Below are 19,984 nucleotides of genomic sequence, written 5' to 3'. Positions count from 1 at the left end.
TGTGGGTGGTGAGAAACACAAAGGTCCTGTTATGACCATCATCATCATTTGAACCTTTGCTGTCGTTAGAAAAGACTTGAAGAATTCCTGCCAGGAATCATAATTAGATGATGCTGAGGTTGTTGTTTGGTTGCTTGCTTTTTTTTTTCTTTTTAACTTATGGAGGCTCTTCAAAAATATGGCAACATTTTTTTTTGGTTCTTGTGCTTGAAAATGAGTCAAAGCTTCTCACATACTTTGTCACGAAGAAACAGAAGTTTTAAGATAGATCTGTAGGCTTTTGGGGGAGGCAATTGTTGGTATTTTTGATAAGGAAATTACAAGAAGAAAATAAGAAGGCATCGTAATGGAAATAAAAAAAAAATGAAAAGAAGTAGTTAGTAAGACAGGGAGAACATTGAAGACTGCTCACCCGATCTTTCCTAGGAGAGCAACACAAAGCAGGAAATCTCGTACTGCTGGGAAATCTCTAAATATGCCAGAAGAAACTGACAAGTGTAAAATTATTCTTGGAGTACAGCAAAGCTAAAAACAAACATAAAAATATTTCAACATCATGTCTGACAACAGAATAAAAAAATTAAAAACCAGTTGTAAACTCAGTGTTGGAAAGAAAAGGTGTTAGGCTGATATTTGAATGTTAATGTCTGCACAGGTGATGTTTGGAGTCCTTGCTCTTTATATTTGCACTGGTTTTGTCATATCATTTAAAATGAAACGGAACTAAACCAAAAATATCCTTGTAAATAACAATGAACTAGGAGCTTTGTATATATAATTTTTTAATACTTTTTTTTAAAATCACATTAATAGAAAGGAAGATAGCATTGTAATGAAACGGCATTTATATATGTATTTATATAATCAAGGTTGGTCTCCATAAAACTGTTCTTTAATAAGTGTTAATCTATGAAAATACCACAACCCTTGTGATAAATTTTTCAAAATATAGTGATGTAGCTAATAGTCTTGGTGTCTTCCAGTTGTGAAACTAAATGAACCCAAGCCATGTCTTCTGCTTAGAATTAATATGAAATTAGAAAATTAGCCATAATTCTGTACTTTACCTATACACTTTAGCATCCATTTCTTAATTGCTTTCTAACATGTAAAACCAAAGGTAGCAAACTAATTATATAGAAATTTTCAAATTTGCTGGACAATATATTTTCTCTTTCATTTAATTCCTGCAATTTCTTTATTGCTACATTTTATCCACAAGGTTGGGTGTCAAAAAACATATGGAAAGGAGCTCGCCGCACCAAACAGATCTTCTCACTTGATCTGTCATATCAGTGATTTATACATGCTGGCTACATATTATTTTGAGGAAGAATTCTTAGCACCGCAATTCATGCCAGAATCAAGAATTTAGGGCACTAGCATGCTTCTTAAGTTAAAGATTCAGGACTTCTCTCTGTTTAGGTAGATGTTCCCATATCTTTCTTTCATCAGTAGAAATGTTGCACTGGAGGCTTTTTAAGGCCTAATTTCTGCAGATTTATATATATAGCAGTCATTTATTTTTCCACAGCAAAATAAGAGATTAGGACAGAAATCCCTGCTGAATCAAAATGATTGTACAGACCAGTACTCTTCTCACTGAAAGTTAGGGGATCACACCTGCAATCTACACTTGACACCTTCTCTAAGACTTGCCATCTATTAGTTTGAATGTTCTGCAAGTATATCCCATGGGATAAATGGAAAAAGATCCACTTCATTGCTTCCTAATACATGTTCAGTAGGCAAAATCTTCAACACACTTAGAACAGTGCTGGGGAAAATAGGGAATATAAGTTAGAATTTGAGGCTACACAGCAGTCTCTTATGCTGCTTCATCTGCTTTCTGCAGAATTTTGTTCAAAACTGAGTGCCATGGGAATGTCACCTCGACAGCAGGTTCTCACTTAAACTGGGAGTAGACAAAGTGGCTACGGAATTAATTCAGCCAAAGACACTTCAAGTGTGAGAGCTCAGCAGAGTACCAGGGTGCTCTAATTATCCTTTTCTCCCCATCCATGCTCCTCCAGGCAAGTACGATCTGAGGTTGGGTGAGACAAGAAAGTGTTTAGTAATGGGAAAGGACAGAGATTTCTAAGTATTTTCGTCTTTCTAGGTCTGCATCTGCTAAAAAAATCAGTTAATACAATGAGCATTTACGTAAGTCCCCAGATGAGTCCATATTTATACTGCTCAGCCAAGACTTTCTGATTCCTTTGGACCAATTCTGTCTGGTAGGGGAGAGTTTTCTAATTTTATAACTAGATGTATGTGGCAAGTCTATGCTTGTTCTAGATTTATTTCTTTTTATTTTAATGCCAAACTCTCCTTTGCTGATGATTTCACTGCATTTCTGTTGGAAGGGTGGTCCTGCAGCTGAGATTGTAAACATAACCTCTCTGTTCTTTTATCTTTCTTGCCATTTCATTAGTGTTCTGGGACAGAACTCAGGTGCCATGGAAGTTTTCTTAATCTTTTTGGTCTAATTTCTTGCTGATCACTACTGACCTGATAGTGGTTCTCTGACAATTCTTTTTCTTTTTTTTTTTTCTTCTTTTTACCCCTTAGAGTTTTATAGTTTTATAGTTATCTTTCTGGCTTTTGTTCCCTAGTGCATACATGAGACACAGATCCTGTCTACATTTTAGAATTATCTTTTTCTTCTGACAGTAAAATTACATTTCTTATGCTTTTATTCTTTAAAATGTGATCATACTCTCAAATAACCTCCTGTGGCTTATATATTTGAACATTATCTTATTTACTTAACCTTTCACATGCTTCTTTCTGTTTTGAGACTTTATATCTCTTTGCAGTATTAATACTTCTATCTCCCTTACCCTCTTTGCTTTGGAAGTTCTCTTGTTTGTTCTCCCTATGACTAATACTATGGGATACATTTAAAGTAGAAATAAGGGCAAAGGAATATTGAACAATGTGGAGAGATGAACAAAAAAGAGCAGTGAGATTTGGGCAACTTATTGAAATTTCTTGTAGAAAAAGGACAGCAGATCTTTTTGATGGGACTGTTTCTCTTAAGTATCATCAATGAATGGGGACATATCACCTAAATATTACTGAAGCCTTAGCAGTGCATTTGTTCAACGTGTTCTGAACAAGGCTGGGGAAAAATAAATTACTGTATCTATTTAATAATTTCCAGAGTGATTGTCAGGTTTGGCAATAAGTGTTTATATGTAAAGTTGTCCAGTGGTTTCCATTACAGAACCTTGATATTTAACCACTTTTATGAACTGGCTACATTTAAACACTTCAAACTAAAGTTTTTCCAAAATCTATTTATTATTTTTACCATTAAAGTGACTCAGTCTTCTGATCATCTAGATCGAGGGAACTAAAAGCAAACAAACAAAAATAGAAAAGGTTTGGTTGTTTTTTTTGTTTGCTTGTTTTGACAACCACTATACAAATGTGTTCTAGTACTTTCTTGCAAAGTCAGTGTGACATTTGACATAGAAAAAAAGAGGGAAGAGATGCCACAGAGCATCATTTCAGGCTGTCTCTTGTCCACATTACAAATTCAGATAGATTTGTTGGAATGGGCAGTGATTTCAAATCAGGGGATGGCAACAAACTCTAGGCAGGAGAGCCAGAATGCAGCCATCCACCCTGCAACTGAGCCACAGTGCTGAGGGAGCAGGCTTTGCTTTTGCTGAACAAAGGCATGAACCCTGGGGGCTACTCAGGCCCTTACTCAACCCATGCCTCTCCTGGCTCAGGCAACTGGCACCTTTGTAGAAGGGAGAACAAAGAGGACCAGTTTTCTTCATGCCTGTGGTGAGGGGCAGAGGCAGGAAGCCATCATTCAGTTTGGGGAAAGAGGAAAGGGCAGAACACAGAAGTCTCTAGTTCATATAACTGTGGGTGGTGGGCTGTTGCCTTCTGTCATTTTGTTGTCTTGATTGGCACAGTTTTGTTTTGAGAGGCTGAGAGTCTCTAATGGCTCACATGTTGATCAACATCTCTGTGTAACAGTGGTTTTGGGATTCTTTTTGTTTTCAATGTGTCCTTTAAACAGCATAGAGGTATTTATACCTATGTATTAACAGCAAACTCACCTGGGAGCTATTATCAGCTCATGTGGAAGACAGTGCTCATCACACAATATTAACTGTGGCTACTTGACTGCATCACACTCACTATTCACAGTGAAAGTGCAGCTGAGAAAATGCTTACACATACACTTTTTCAAGCACTGGAACAAGAATCTATTAAAGCTGCAAATGGGGCATCCGAGACCGAGAAACTTCCAAAACTGACGGTGCCTCTGTGACCTTTATTTAGCCACCTGTGTTTTTGAATTATGCCACAGTCCTTAATTGTGTGATCAAAGCGAGCATCTCCTTATTAGTGCACAACATGGTTTTCTGGCACTGGTAATGAATAACATGGCTGCCTTCAGCACCCCAGACTCATTTGTGGCAGAAATTTCTTATCTCTAACAAGAGACTAATAACTATTATCCTGCCCAGCCAGTGCTTTAGAAAGGTAATCCATGCTTAAGATGCACTCAGAAGCTACAGTAAGTCAGCTAGCCTAAGAAAATCCAACAAACAGGTGAATTTGGATGATATTCAATAATAAAGCACAAATATGGGCTGGGTGATGAAGGCAAAAAGAAATGTTAAACAGCAACATCCAGTGAACCTCTACTGTGATACATGAAAAAAAACATTGGATGTTGCTGTAAATTATCATGGGTAATTTTTCATTCTTTTATAATTTTTCCAGGACTTTACCTTGGCTTGTTTTTATTCTTGGAAATATCTTCTTCTTTTCCTTTTTCTTTATTTTTTTCTTTGTATAGAATACATTTTGTGCTTGGACAGAAATATAATTTTGAAATATCCAAGCAATCAGGCCAGCAGAATATTCTAATTTAATTCAAGCATGAAATATAAGCCTGAACTTTAGCTTGCATTGATACAAGATTTTTCAATGGCCACAAAATTATCTTGATGATTTTGAAACAGCAGCAATTAGAAAATGGCATTATTTTCCTACTGGATGTTTTAGTACTTATTTCCATGTACCCGGTGGAGTATGCACTCTTTCTGGCACTTTGAAATGAAGTTGGAGAGCAGGAGAAACCCATTCAATTTTCATTATAACTTCCAGAATTTGGAATAATTCAGTCTGGTCGCTTAAAAACCCAATGCTTTTCCAAGCACATTTATCAGTTTGTCATTCTGTTGTCTCCTGTCATAAAACTGTCATCACAGTCTCTCTGATGTGGCAGTGCTGGGGGCACTGGCAAAGGTTCTTGGCTCAGCCATGCTCAGATTTTGCATGGCAAGTTGTGCTGCTCCAGTGAAAGTCACATGGCTCTACTGCCTCAATGTGGAAGCTGCCATGCCTTTCATTGCTAATGTCATCGACTGCCATCTTGACATCTGGATATATTCCCACCCCATTTGAAGTATCAGCTCTGTATTCCCCCTCACTGTTGACCTTTCTTACCTTCTTATAGTTTTTTGAGCTATCATCCTTTCAACAACCTGCTATTTTTACTTTTTCTGAAAAGTGCTGGGAAAGGATCTGTGAAGCACTGAGTGTTTATCAAAATAATGTGTATAGTTTTCTATCTGAGCTGTGCATAGGTCATAATGCCAAGAAAGATATGTAAGAATCAAAGAAACTGAAGAAAAGCTGGGTTGGAAAAAAAACGTTTTACCAAATATCCCTCTAAAAGTGAAGCAAAGTTCTGCAATCTGATGTTTCAAGGCAACTCACAGTTGCACTGTTAGTTTTCTTGACTACATTTGCTGTATCTCCTAATGTTCTTATATCAGAAATTATGCTGCAATTGATTGTATTTATGATACACGACGAGCTCATATGCATCTTGTACACTGAAAGTCAATTTAATTTCCTTATCATGTTTTTCTCAAGAATTTTTTTAAGACTTGTTTAATTTAAAGTTTAAATAATCTTCTTAGATTCCAATTTGCTGTGTTAGGAATGTTATAAGAAAAATATGAGGTCTAGCCTTAGATTGAAATAATATCTCCTCTGAACAATGGTCCCGAAAACAAAACCAACAAATTATGCTTAAATTTCTGTCAGAATTGTGTGCCATATCTTTAGGATGAACCAGAATTATTCTTCTATCTCAGCTCTATGATTTCATATAATAATTTGTTTGCTTTCCTCTCAATCTAATCCAATTCCATTTGCAAAGCTTTCCTGGTTTCAAATTTTGTAAAATGGGATGAGTATGTATTTTTGCCTTATTTTTTTCCTTTGAATTAGAGGCATATGGTGCACAATACTTAAACTATACTCACAACCTGCCCTACTCTCATTTTATTTCATAGTGGCTTTGTTCATCAGTGTCTTATCTGCTTTTATTCTGTTTCACTCCCAGTACCATATTTTTCTTTGTAAAAGAGGTACAAAAATGGTGATGGCAAGACCCATTTTCAGTGAGTGAAAAAAAGAAGAAAAAAAAGCACAAAGACAGTTTATTAGTATCTCAGCTCTAGCATTTCTTCCTACAAAAGAAATGGCACTTTTGTGGCTATACAGGCTACCCATGTAAAACCTTTTTTTGGCACCTCTGTGTACTGAAACCGTCCAACTAGCTGATAAGCAGGCACCATGCCACCAAAGCAGATGGGCATAGCTGCAGAGAGCCAAAAGACAATGTATGTGCATCAAGTGTGGATGTTGGTGGCAGGCTTCCCAGTCAGTGATGTCTTAACGATTAAATGTCTCGAGTTTTTTGCATCTGTAGTTACAGAGATGCCAGCCTTACTTCTGAATGGTGTTTGAGATTTTTCTCCTGGTTTGTTTATAAATTATAGGGAATTTTTTGTGAATGCTTGACCTAGAAGATACTTGGAACAAGAGGGTTAGCAGTAAAGGAAATAGTAGCAATAACTTTCCTCAGCCCTAAACAGCTGGATGTTCCCTCCCAAAATTAAGCAAACAAAAATTCCAGAAAGTGATAGTGTTTTTCAGGGTATTTGAGATATGCAGAGGAGAGAAGTAACAGGCACTTTAAGCGAAAGAAAATCAAATACAATCAGAGATACACATTTACTATAATATTACCAATAAAAGGAATTGGAGGTGATGCCATGAAAGAAACACTCTCAAAGGCATGAATAAAGAACAATATGCTATTCTTTGATCATATCACATTTAGGGAAATAGAATTTGACCAGTCTATGTATATTAAGAGGGCTGGACCACAACATTATCTGATTTCATTTCTAGTTTCTTCTCAGAACTGCAAAAACCTAGGGCATGGAATATTTTTAACTGAAGTTTTTTTGATGCCAGTTGAGAGAGAAGGGAAAGGTAGTTTCCCTAATATCATCTAAGACAAGGAACTTTCTTTGTTTCCTGAGTGATACAGAGCAAACTTGCACACAGAGTCAGGTATAAACCTCCTTGAGGAAGGCCCTAATGCATTCAATGAGCAAACAAAGTGTAATGTGTTTTGGTGATTTGAGAAAAAATCAGAGATTGATTGATTGATAAAGAAAATGCTTTTAAAATAGTACTTCATTTGAATATATGCAATCTGGTTTCAACACAAAATGATTTTTTTTTAGACAAACATAGTCCTAAATCTCCCTGAAGAAACTATAAAATTAAATCCATTTTGTATTTTATCCCCTGGAAATGATGTTTGTGTATCTACATTCATTGTTAAAACTTCAGATTCCTCTTTTGTTTAATTCAATACATTCAGGATTGAAAAAGACTGAGAAAAAAACATGTTGTATTAAAAAATACTGATCTTGTCAATCAGGCAGTCTTGCCTATCAGATTTACTAGAAGGGAATAAAGGAATTGGAAGATCATTCTTTGTCTTCTCTTCCTTGGCTGTGGCTCATTAGATTCACTCCCAGAGTCCGTCCCACAGAAGTGGGAGCAGTGATGCTCTCGCAGGTAGGCACCCCCTATACAAGGAAAATGTGTCTGTTCCATGAGGCTGGGTTTTCTGCCTCCTGAATTTGACTTTCTCTCCTCCAGCTACCTTAACCTCCTGAACAAAATTTAGTCTGGCTCCATGGCATGGCTGGCTGGAAACACTCTGCAGATCCAGTTCCTGTGGGTTATCTCCAAAGAATGGGAGGTGACCTTTGCCATTGACTGCTACTCTGAAAGCCTCCCAAAACAGAGTTGCCAGCCAGTGACTTTGAAGGTCTGTGTGCTCCATTCTGCAACTCAGAAACACAAAGTCGTCTAGTGTCTTAGCCATGTCCTGAGTTTTTTCCAAAATTTTGGAGTGGTCTAAGGAATTTCTTAAAAATTGTGCTGCAAAAAACAGTTTGGAGAGAGGCAAGAAAAAATTTGATGGTCCTCTTTTATTTTTCCTGTAGTAAATCTTCAGTTAACATTATATCTGCTTTGGAATATGAACATTAAAGACCACACTCAAAGCTCTTTGGACTCAACCACCAGAATCCTCATGACTTTGTCTGCTAAGGAATTAAGACAAAGAAAACTGAAGGAGGAAAACAATACCTGGGAAGCTGAATAAAACCATCTCAATTTATCAAAAAGATGTTATTGTAAATGGCTTAGTTTTAGTTTTAGCAAGCATTTCAGTATATTCTCTGAGGAGGATGGATTCCCTTTATAAATAGTTGTAGTTGGCACTCAAATACTGAGGCATCAATAAAAGAATCTAAATAAATGTCAGTAGACTTCTGTTCCTAGCAACAGTAGCTATTGATTTTAATTTTTGCACTCTGTTAAAAATGAACATTGAAAGAATTCTGATTGTCCTGATTTGTATTTTTAATCGAGAATTCAAACGGGAACAGCTGCTAAACGTTCCATTAAAATAAACTGTTCAATGACTGAATTATAATCAAGATTTTTCTTTTTGGGTGTTTCTGAAAAGCCCAGAGACACCAAGGAAACAGTCAATACATGTCTAGTTCCATCAATTGCTAACGTCTGAAGCAAATTACTGCTTTCCACTTTTCCAGTGAGAAGCCCTTCTCATTAGATTACAGTGAGGTTATGTGTCTTAGGTTTATTTTAGCTGACAAGAACACCTTTTCTTCCTCACTGCACATTGCCCAGCTCAAACTGGAGGAAGTGAAAGTATTCCTGCTGAGGGCTGGCCACTCAGCAGAACAGGCAGATTCCACCTAGGACTGCCTCAGGCTGAAAAGGGCTGGGAGAAGTGGTCCCAGCTGGTGAGCCTGGCTTACCCTGGGTGGAATGCAGGGATGTGGCAAGGTGAGCACAGCCCAGAGCCCACGTGGAGGAGCACTGCTGCCCTGCCAGGGGCTGGGCCATCAGTGTGGCCTCCTGAACTGGCGCCCTCAGCAGAGCCTCTCAGTACAGTGGTCCTTGCCCTGGACTGAACAATGGCAAGTAACAGGCAACCTCACTTCTTGGCAAGGGAGTATTCACATATTCTGCAGAAAAGCAGTTACATAATCCTCTTGAGCACGTTTTCAAATATTTCTTAACAACTGAGGCAAACTTGTACATATAAAACCATTCTGCCACCTATCCCTTTTCATGCTAAATCTGTGGAATTTTTTTATTCTTTTTTTTCTATTTTGCCATGTCGTAATTCCATATTAGTATTGACTCTTAGATTAAGTCTGATAAAGCAGTTTATAATATCCAATGATCTTCTTCATGTTTCTTTTTCATTGGTAATTAATTGGTAAAATGTTCTGGGGAGCCACAAATTACAGTGGAATTTTGCCACAACAATTTCTGCAACTTTCCCCTAAGATTTCTTACAACAAATATATCCATCAGTGACAGTTTAGATTCATGTGAATGCAATTTCTACCCTGATAACTATGTATTATCTCTAAGGAAATCCAGGTTTTGAAATTCTTAGTATTTTAGGAGTGTTCTAGAAGGTAGGGTTTGAAAAAATTATTTCAAAATATTTCTAGCACTAATTGAAGAACCAAATCACAAAATCACATCATTTTCGTTTCTATATTTTTTTTTCCTATGTCAACTTTAATATAAATTTAACAGCTGATTAGAACTGGTCAAAAATAATGTAATTTCAAAGCCATTATTTCAGGTTTTTATTTCTTGAACAGCATTGATTTCTACTGCTAGTAGCTCTTGAAGTATATCCGGTAGATTAATATTGGAATTGAAGCAGAAAGGTTAAAAAACGTTCAAAGCAATGCTATTTTAAGGTTGACTGTTGTGTAACCAGCTCAAGTTATGTCTTGAAATACAGAGATATAACAAGAATTCTGTTATAAAGAAAGTGTTTTGAGTTCTATTTAAATGAGAACTATCATTTTCCTGTTACTTACATTTAATTAGTAATTTCTAATTTGAGAGACTTTATAATCTGTTCTACAAACAAAAGAGTACTGAAAAAATATGGAAATAATAAGAGGAAAAATATCAGTCCATCTGTGAATGTATGTATGTATATTCATGTGTTTGCAGCTGGTTGGATATGTACTGTGTTGCAGTACACTGAGTATTCAGATATTTGAATTTACTTCCTGCTGATAAATGTTTCACAGCAAAGATGTGATCAAAAGATATACAGGAATTGATAGATGAGTGAAGACAAACCAATTAAATTTCTACTGCCATGTCAAAAGATAAAATAAATATGTCCTGTTAAAATTTCTGCCTTACCTTACTTTATACGTTAAGTGCACTTTTGTTAAAAAGCTCAACAATTGTAACATACTGATGCACAAGAAACCTCAATCCCCACCAAACTCCCCCCCAAAACAAAACAATGAAACAAACAAAAAACAAAACAAAACCAAAAACAATAAACAACCAAAAAAAAAAGACCAACCAAGACAATAAGAAAATATTTTAAATGAAAAGAAGAAAGTTTCTTTGCTCCTCTTTTGGAAGAAGAATGGCAGAAATATTTTTTTTTAAAGAAAACTTATTTTTAAAAGTAACTTCTTAGTTCCGGAGTACTTTCACCTGGGGAGCCAGACTATTTGTAGCTCCCTATTGTAACTGACTGAACAGTGCGACAGAGCTACAAGGTAAACTAAGTTCTTCTGCATTTTGGCCATTCACCCTTCTAGCATCATATTGAAAGAAATTATTGGTATCATTTGTAAGAATAGAGTGACTACACGGAGAAAATGTTATGTATCTTCCTTAGGAAACCTGTATGAGTGGGCTGATGTATCTCCAGAGTTGTTTGTGGTTTCTTGGAATGGAAGTTTGTCATTTAGTGTTGTGCGTTATATCTTCAGTGGTGTAGTTGGACACCAATTTAGAAGCTGAAGGACAAATGAATGTGATGCAATACTGAAAACCACTTTTCTCAATCTTTTGCACTAAAACCGAAAGAGCTATGAATCCAAGAAACAGGAAATTAACAAATTAACAGAAAATTAATAAATTAATTATTCAAACTTAAGCATTAATGGACCATCAGGAAGTGTAGGATATAAACAAGAGTAGTCCTCAGAACATGTCCCTTCACCAGTCCATCAGTAATATTTTACCCTTGTGAAGTTTAAATTACTTTGGTATTTTTGTTTATGTGGGGAAAAAGAAGGAGTATATATCTGCATAGTGCAGTGTTACTATCTTATTCTTTATGTCACCAGTGCAAGATTTTTAATGGGCTCTGTGACACTGGGAATTTCACCTCTGAAAAGTTTGGTTTTCCAAGCAGCAAGGGTAGAGTGATCAGTGTCAGACACTGGGAAATGAACCGAGCCCTGAAAGTGCCTTTCCTCTGAATTGAGTATAATGGAATCTAGATTCTGCTCAGAGGAGGACATCTGCATTGCAGACATCTAAATGTGGGCAGATGGATAGTACTCTGACAGTAATGTGCTTTGTAGAAATTCAACTTATTTTATGCAAAAGGAGTTGGAGCCATGTCTTCAGAACAAAAAGCAAATCTCTGCTGTGCTTTCTGTTCCCAGCATAATTCTGGCACAAAGAAGAGGGAACAAAACAGAAGCAGCCAAAAGAAAGAAGAAGCCCAGTGATTCCCACTCAAGCTAGAATCCCTTGGCTATAAGTAGATTGAGGGCTGACTGCACATCATATCAATATACTGGGCCCTGGGCTGTGCCTTTATCCATTTATGACCTGACCAGAATGTGCCTCAACTTTTCTCCTGTCTTTTATGCTTACGAATCCTTCTCATGCACATCAAGGGGAAAGTAGAGTTAATAAATAACATAAAATCAGAGTTTATAACTGAGTTCAAGGAACTTGAAAGTTTGTACATAGCCACGGAGTTCATGGAAGCCTCTGGAACGAAATTTTAAGCAGCATTTGCTTTGTATCTCCAAGCACTGATTGCTCAAGAGGAAAAAAACCATTCCAACAGCAATTTTGTCTTTGGTAGTGACCAGTTCTGATACACATGATAGTTCAGCGTCCTTCAGTCAGTCTTGGTAGAGGATACGAATTATTAAAGTATAATGACAAGGAAATAAAATATCAGGCAGATTTTTTTTTTATCTGAGGGAACAAAGGAAAAGAGAAAAAAATACATAAATGTGTGACTGATAAAAGACTGAAGAGTCAAGGAATCACAATGCCAATGGGTAAAAAAATTCCCTGATAAAGACAACTAGACTGTCATTGCAATTTGAGACAGAAAACTACAGCAACTCAAAATGGATGCTACAGAATCAATTCATATTTGCTTAGAAGCAGATGCTCACAAGAATGGACAGTACTCTGATACTATAGCCATGATTAAAAATAAATGAAAAAAAAAAAATGCCTAGCAAGAAATATCTAAGTCTTAATGATAGGAAGAATTCAGCGAAGCAAAACTAGTGGAAGCTGCATGCTGTGACAGTCAACAAGCAATGAAAAAAATCCAGAGAATTATGTCATTCTGCAAGAGCTTCCCAGTACATTCAGGAATATCAATGAACATTTATTGAAGTTGAACTGGTTGCACAAAGTCCTCTGCTGCCAGGAATATTATTTTTTGTCAAGACTACTGGTTTTGGCCCTGAGCTCTCTTCAAGTGGGGCCTGTAGATAACATCTGGGCAGGGAAGACTTTCATCTGAATTATTAAAAGCAGAACACAGTCGGTCTTTGGTCCTCATACATTCAATCACTGAATCTCTGCTGGGTGAGAATTTGACTTCAGATTCCTCTTTGGAGTTAGGCTGTGGTTTCTGATCCTGCTCTACACTGGAAGCTTCCTGCTGATGTGTGACCCCTGCTGGGTTCTAGAACTGGGCTCTCCACCATGTTGTGCTGCCCGTAGCCTCATCAGCTCTCCAGGAAAAGCCTCAGGCAATGGGAATAGGAAGGAAACAGCAGAATGCACAAAGCAGATGAAATCAGAGATGGTGCCTACTAAGCAGCCACGTGAAGTCCCACTGTAGAATGATGTCCTTTCTGCTTCAGATGGACTTCTCACAGGGGAACCTAGAGGATTCTCTCAGTTCCAGCCATATGGAAACAAGGGGAAGATATAGTATATGGATGCCAAGTATTCAGAATTTCACTTTTTTTCATATTTGCTGGGGAAGAGATAGGCTTGAAAATTGTATTTCTAAGTGCTATATCTTCATAGACTGGGGAAATTAGGGGGAAAAGCATTAGAAACAAAGATAATTATATTGTAAACAGTTCTTACTGCATTACTGGAAAGTCATGTTCTTCCCAGATATGCTGGACTCTAGATAATCTTTGAACAGCTCAAGTACTGTTGTCCAGATAGCATAAATAATCACATATTTAATGACTGTGGTAAATGTACTAATTATAATTTTAGAAATTCCTTCCGTTTCTTTTTCCTGAATATAGCACAGAAGGATCTTGAGGAATATTTTCAGATTTGGAAGAATGTAAAACTAAAATTGTGTAGATTTCTAAAAATAAAATAAATAGCAAATCGTTAATGACAAGAACAATTCAATTGCTTTGAATTTCCACAATTTAGGTCTCAGCCCTTGTATCCCCCAGAAAAATGTGTTTGTAACTGACTCACATATCAGAAAAGAATTTGGAAGCAAGAGAAATGCCATGTAAAGTTCTTTGGAAAAAAAAATTAATTATTTAATTTTAAATACTCATAGCTATCAGAGTTCCTGACTATTTATGCTCAAAAGGTAGGGGACATATTTCTCCTTCAGGCAAAGCGTGACAAGAGTATTAGATGTGAGCTCTGCTGACCATGTTTATATCAAAGGCAGTTGTGGCCTACCTGAACATTTGCTTCTTGTGCCCTTGTGATCATTTTTTCCATTTGGCTTTGGCATTAAGTGAAGTGATTTAATTTCTTTGACCTCCAGTTTCCCTGTTAGTAAACTGGAGATAATGTGACTTAGCCAACTTTGACAGAAGTATGAAGAGAAATGTATATGTTCTCAGTACTGGTTCAGGTATTTTAATATCTCAGTTTTCAATTCCCCAAGAAAAAAACCCATCCTATATTTACTTGTGATGGTTCACAGTGAATGTAACTGCACAGTATCAATGAATCATGAAATACCTAATTCTTCTCAAAATTCTTTGCAGTGGGTTATAAATTCACGTTTACTATTCAAGTCTTCAGTCTTAACCCAGTTGTACCTCTTTCCAGTGTGGATCTCCATAAAAATAATAAGCTTCATTGTCACTGCTGTGCCCCTTCTTAGTATCTCCTGCTTGGTCAAGTGTGTATTCATCAAAGTTCTTGTCTCGCTGTTATGTGATTGCTGTAGCATTGTGGTGGCTTCTGTCAGATAATGCAGTTGTCTTGAACTCCCATATATAAGAAAAAAATATAGCTGTAGCCCTTTGAAGAACTCTTATAAAATGTGCTTCTAATTAGATACATATAATAGAGAGTGCCAGGGGGATTTGTTCACTGTCACAGACCTTCAGTGCTGAATTCAACTATTTGCTGAAGCACATAGAAAACAAGAGGCATTTATGACTGCATGTGATGCAGAGATAAGAGATGAGCTACATCTGAAGTCTCTGAAATAAGAAGCAATGGGAAGCAGAAACATCCATTTATTTCAAGACAACTAAACTCAGTGTTTATCCATTGAATTCAGGTAACAAGCACTTAATACAGCATTTCAAAAGGAAGAAGTTTAAAACATACTTTTAAAAGACACTTTTAGCCTTATCTGTAGTCCAATAACGAGACATTCTTGTTAAATGAGTTTCTCTAAATGGCAGACAAATGTGTCCATTTTTTGGTGATAAATTAGCAGTAAAAAAGAAAAGTTTTGTTTCTTCATATAATAAGGTTCTCTGCTGGCACAAGAAGTTCCAAAGTTCCTTGGAGGCTTCTGTTGAATGTCCTGTGCACGTTGAGCTTTTTAATCACTGTTGCTTACTTCCAATGCTAGATGTGCCATGAACAGCCGACCTAATGAAACCTGGTTTCCAGTGTCTCTCTCCCATATTTTCCCCCTTCTTGTTGACTGATAAATGATGATTTTGTAAGTCCTTCTCTGTATAAGGACTTAATAGTTTCTATTCCCATTTGTATGCTCATTTTCCTGAAACCTTTGTCTTCCAATCTTCTTGTATTCTTTTGTCCAATTTGCTTAGAATTTTTCTGAAGCACAAAAATTTTTCACGGAAACAGATATTGCACATTTTGTATCTTTAAGAAACCAACCTAAGTGCAGTGTTTAGAATTTTCACTATAAGGAATCCAGTTATCTTCACATGTCAGGAGTGTTTTTATGATCTACATAAGAATATATAACATTACAGTATTACAATAATTGGCAAAACCCAACAAGTTAAAATGATGCAAAGTTGGTTAACAAAGCCAAATTAGGGTTTTTGAATCTAAATTGATGTTTTCTTCTCTTTTTTGTAATTATAAATCTTCATGTTACATGTGAAGAGGGGTGTACTGCGAGAAAGTTACAGGAAAATTAAATGCTTAATATGTTCAGTGTCTCAAAGTTTTGTTTAAAAAAATGAATTTGTTAAGACTCTCCAGCTGAACAAGGTTCCTATTTTCCAAAGTTTTATTAGCAGCCTGCATTCAAAGTGTAGATGTGGATTAGCTGGGTCATCTCTGGAGATATTCTGACCTCAACTGGATAAATCCCTGCATAACTTGATCCATGCTGGTTGTGCTTTGAGCAGAGATTGGACCAGGTGACCTCCAGAGAGTTCACCTGACCTGAATAAATCTGTCATCGGTGACCAGAAAGAGCTGACCTATAAAGTATATGTAATCTGTATGCTTTAAATTACCTGAAATTACTTCTGTATAAAGCAATTCAAGCATTTATAGCTGTGTTAGCTTCCATTAAATCAAAACTATTTTTATCATAACTTTTTAAAATCTGAACTAATAGCTAGGCTGGCTGGAAATTATTTTGTTATCTCTAAAAAAAAATTTGAACAGGTCTAAATTTTGATTGTATTGGATATAGTCTAACTTTAAATTCTGGGAAATGGCAGAATTGTTTTATTTTCACAGTAGCTAGTAAATTAGGTAAAATGGCATGTTGAATAATGGATAGTGTAATGGAGAACATCACTTGCAAGAGGAATGCAAGAAGAATACTGCATATGTTGTTACTGAAAGAAGAGAAAGAGATTGTCATTCATGACAAACAGTAGTTTATAATGTATTTTTTTTTTTTATATGGAATGGATGGTATACAGTCCAAAATATAGTCTGCTATAGTTCAGAATGTGAACTCTTGGAGGTTTGCAGAAAATAGACCTTCCTGATTTGGAAAAGGAACTATCAACATGTAATCAGTATGGTCTGGAGAAAAGGCTAAAAAACATAAAGAGTAAGTCTGTAGATACTTGTGAGAAGTGGGGTGGTGTTATAAAAGGAGAAAGCAGCTCTCAGCTATAGCAGGTAGGGAATGGTGTCCCATCGCTGTCATATTTCACATGTATGAAAGGCCTTGTGGAAAGAAAAAAACAAACATGCAGAATTGAATTGTGGACCTAGAGAATGGCTACAACAGCCATCAGAAAAACATTTGAAGATCCTGATGTTTATTAGGTGATGGAATAATTTGTCAAGGGAAATTCTTAAACACAAACATCAGATAAGATTAGCAACTGCAGGTCAGCCTTTATTGTACAGGATCTTACAGCCTTACAGCAGGGGAATTTACTTTTCAGTCCTAGCACATAAGGTCTTATGAATACAAAACAGAAGCAGAATAGTGGACAGAAGGAGAGAAAAAGTGTATTCCATTACTCACGTCAGATACATGAATAAGAAGTTTGGCAACTACCAACAAACAGATATTGCTTAAATATGAATGCTTCTCCTATACATTCTAGACAAAAAACAAAAAGAAAAACAAAAAGACCCTAAAGAAAGTGGCAATTTAAAATGTAGTCTGCTTCCTGTAAGTGTTGAATAATAATTATGAACCTTACTTTGGAAGGTCACAAAATTCCCCCATATTTTGTTGAAATATTGCAAAAAATAGTGAGATAGATAACTTTTTTTTAGGTTATGTATGCTTGGTTTCTTGAGACTAAATATGAAGTGTTGAAAAAATCCAGGGCTAGTTCAATTATGCTGTTATTTAGTAAGATATAGTCGAATGATCAGGTCTGCATTTCTAATATAATTAATACAATTATATAATAATTACGATTAATAACTAATATAATTGATATTACACGCCTCTCTATTGTAACATTACCCATTTGAACAAAGAAAGAGATACAAATTAGTCTCAAATTAAAATGTCAGATTTATCAACTGTGTGCTAACATGCAGGTTTTCTGCTGGGACTGACTACTCAGTAGGTCACTAGACACTGTGTCAGGGAAAGGGAAGAATTTATTTGTAATTCTCTCTCATGTGTAACATATTTGTTCATAGGCACCATACTTATAATCTGATACTTGTCTTGGATTGAGCTAATGAACTAAATTTACCTCAGCTGAGTGGAATTGTTAATTCTGTTTCTCTCTTCCTCCCTACAGTATGCTGTCTGGCTGGTCCTTTGGGTTACATGGAACGTGTTTGTTATCTGCTTCTATTTGGAGGCTGGAGACCTTTCAAAGGTAGTTGGATACATTTAAGCCATCAACTCTTTGTTAACATGCCCAGGCTGTGCTCTGTTTTACTCATTCTTTTAGTGTTACCTAAATGAATTTCGTAGTATGATGTAAATTTGGAATATTCTGGGTATGTTAGAAACTTTTAAACCAGACAGTAATGAGTGTATACACTCTGATGCCCACAGCAATAATTGTATATATTTTTTAAAAGAAAATTACCTCTTTTTGTCCCCCTCAGTAGCCCTGCAATGCAAATTCCACCCATGTGAGAGACATTAATTAATGGTTTCATGAATAAAAAACATTGCCATCTCAGGAGCAAACAAATGTTTATTGTACCTTTTAGCTTGCTGTTACTTAGCTGGATTCCTTTCAGGGGTCTTATACATAGTATAATAGTTGTAAAACAAGGGGTTTTCCATTAAATTAAAGATGTAAATTGAGGTGCCAGAACAGGTTGCCATTTGGCTTCATCAGTGTTTATAAAGTTTATGCTTCTGGTATGAATTTTTCCTGGAACACTTATACATAGTAAAAATCTACAGCAAAAATATATTTTCCTAAGAATGATATATTTATAGAGTTTTATTGACAGTGTGATAATGCATAAAGTGGCAGTTGGTAATGGCCTCATACCAACACTCCTACTTTCCAAGGTGTTCCCAGAAAGCTGGCAATTTGTGGGATAAAAGATTAGTAGTGGCAACAATTTTTTTTAGGGTAATATGCTTCAATTGAGTCCAGTTATTGCTGAATTATGCTCACATTACCATGAACTGACCATCAAGAAGAATCCCTCATGTCAAACACATCACATTGTCTTCTTGACTCAGATTTCAATTTTTTTACCTGATTATAGGGAGTTTAGGCCAACTGTAAGTTACAGATATTATCCTCTGATCCTTTGTGAGTTACTGATACCTTTTTATGCAGAAGGTTAAACACAATTATAGGAAGAATAAATGAGGCAGAGATACATCCTTGCATGTTGTTTCTTTCAAATCACACCCAAAGTACAAAAACTACTAGAGATAAGGTATTTCATCCCCATCTATTCTGTTTCTTCAAAGATGCTGACTTCAAAAGGATCAAAATTTCATTTCCTTAGGGTGTAAAGTAATTTTCTGCAGGTAAAACGTTACCCTTTCCGGGTTTTATACTTTCAGACAGGCCAAATCTCATTAAAAGCTTGGCAAAAACAGCAAATAAACTGACTTGCATATATTATCTTTTATTTGGTCAAAATTCTTTCTTTGTTGCCAGGAGAACTAAGATACAAAACAAACCTGGCACCTGTTGTACAATCATACTCTACTCAATCCACCCTCTTTCCACCTGCTTGTTTCAGCCACCTGCATTCCTAAACTTGTAAATGTTGGGATGCTTATCCTGCCCCAGGAAGTGAATGGGGGTGGGAAAAATGGAGGAAGGAAAAGTAGCTGTTTAAGCACAGGGTATAAAAACAGGGTAAGGACACAAGTAAGTGCTAGTTGGAAATAAAATAGGCCACAAATAGTACCTAAACCTTGAAATTATTTTTTTCCTGAAGTCATCATCTAGAATGTTTCCCAAACAGTCATAGGGTTCAAGTCTATATGAATGCAGTTTAATCTTTTATTTGGTATCTAGAGGTATTATTTGCTCCAGTGATATGATCTGCCTTGAAATACCCAGTAGAATATTCTTTCCACTTCAATTGGCTTTCAGAGCACCAGAATTGGTAAAGAGAGAGAAAATAAAAAGTTCAGAGAAAAATGGATTTAAAAAAATGGTAGAGATCAACTCATTATCCAGAAAAGATCTAATTCACATGTGGGGCATCATTCTCCTCTCCTTTTCAACTCAAATGCTATGTCAAGACTTCCCCACATGGGAAATATACTAGAAGATCTAGTGCTTGGAAATATACATCTAATGCAAAGACACCCCACTGTTCAGGTTGATACAACATACCCCCCCGTTCTAGATCCTTCAGAGGCTCTGACTGTTTTACACATGTAGGCATCTTACAGAATAGATCATTT

The 19,984-nt window shown here is 36.2% G+C and overlaps 1 protein-coding gene across 3 annotated transcripts in view; it reads left to right on the top strand.

Moving 5' to 3' along the window:
- Positions 1-19,984, top strand: part of NKAIN2 (sodium/potassium transporting ATPase interacting 2) — a 525,471-nt gene that overhangs the window by 256,045 nt on the left and 249,442 nt on the right. For all 3 annotated transcript variants that reach the window (XM_054514433.1, XM_036404578.2, XM_054514432.1), the window contains exon 3: positions 17,883-17,963. In XM_054514433.1, the coding sequence (XP_054370408.1) occupies positions 17,883-17,963 (81 nt within the window). The remainder of the gene's footprint in view (positions 1-17,882; positions 17,964-19,984) is intronic.

The sequence above is a fragment of the Molothrus ater genome, chromosome 3 (assembly GCF_012460135.2).
Source record: "Molothrus ater isolate BHLD 08-10-18 breed brown headed cowbird chromosome 3, BPBGC_Mater_1.1, whole genome shotgun sequence".
Lineage (NCBI taxonomy): Eukaryota > Metazoa > Chordata > Aves > Passeriformes > Icteridae > Molothrus > Molothrus ater.
This window is presented reverse-complemented; position numbering and strand designations above follow the sequence as displayed.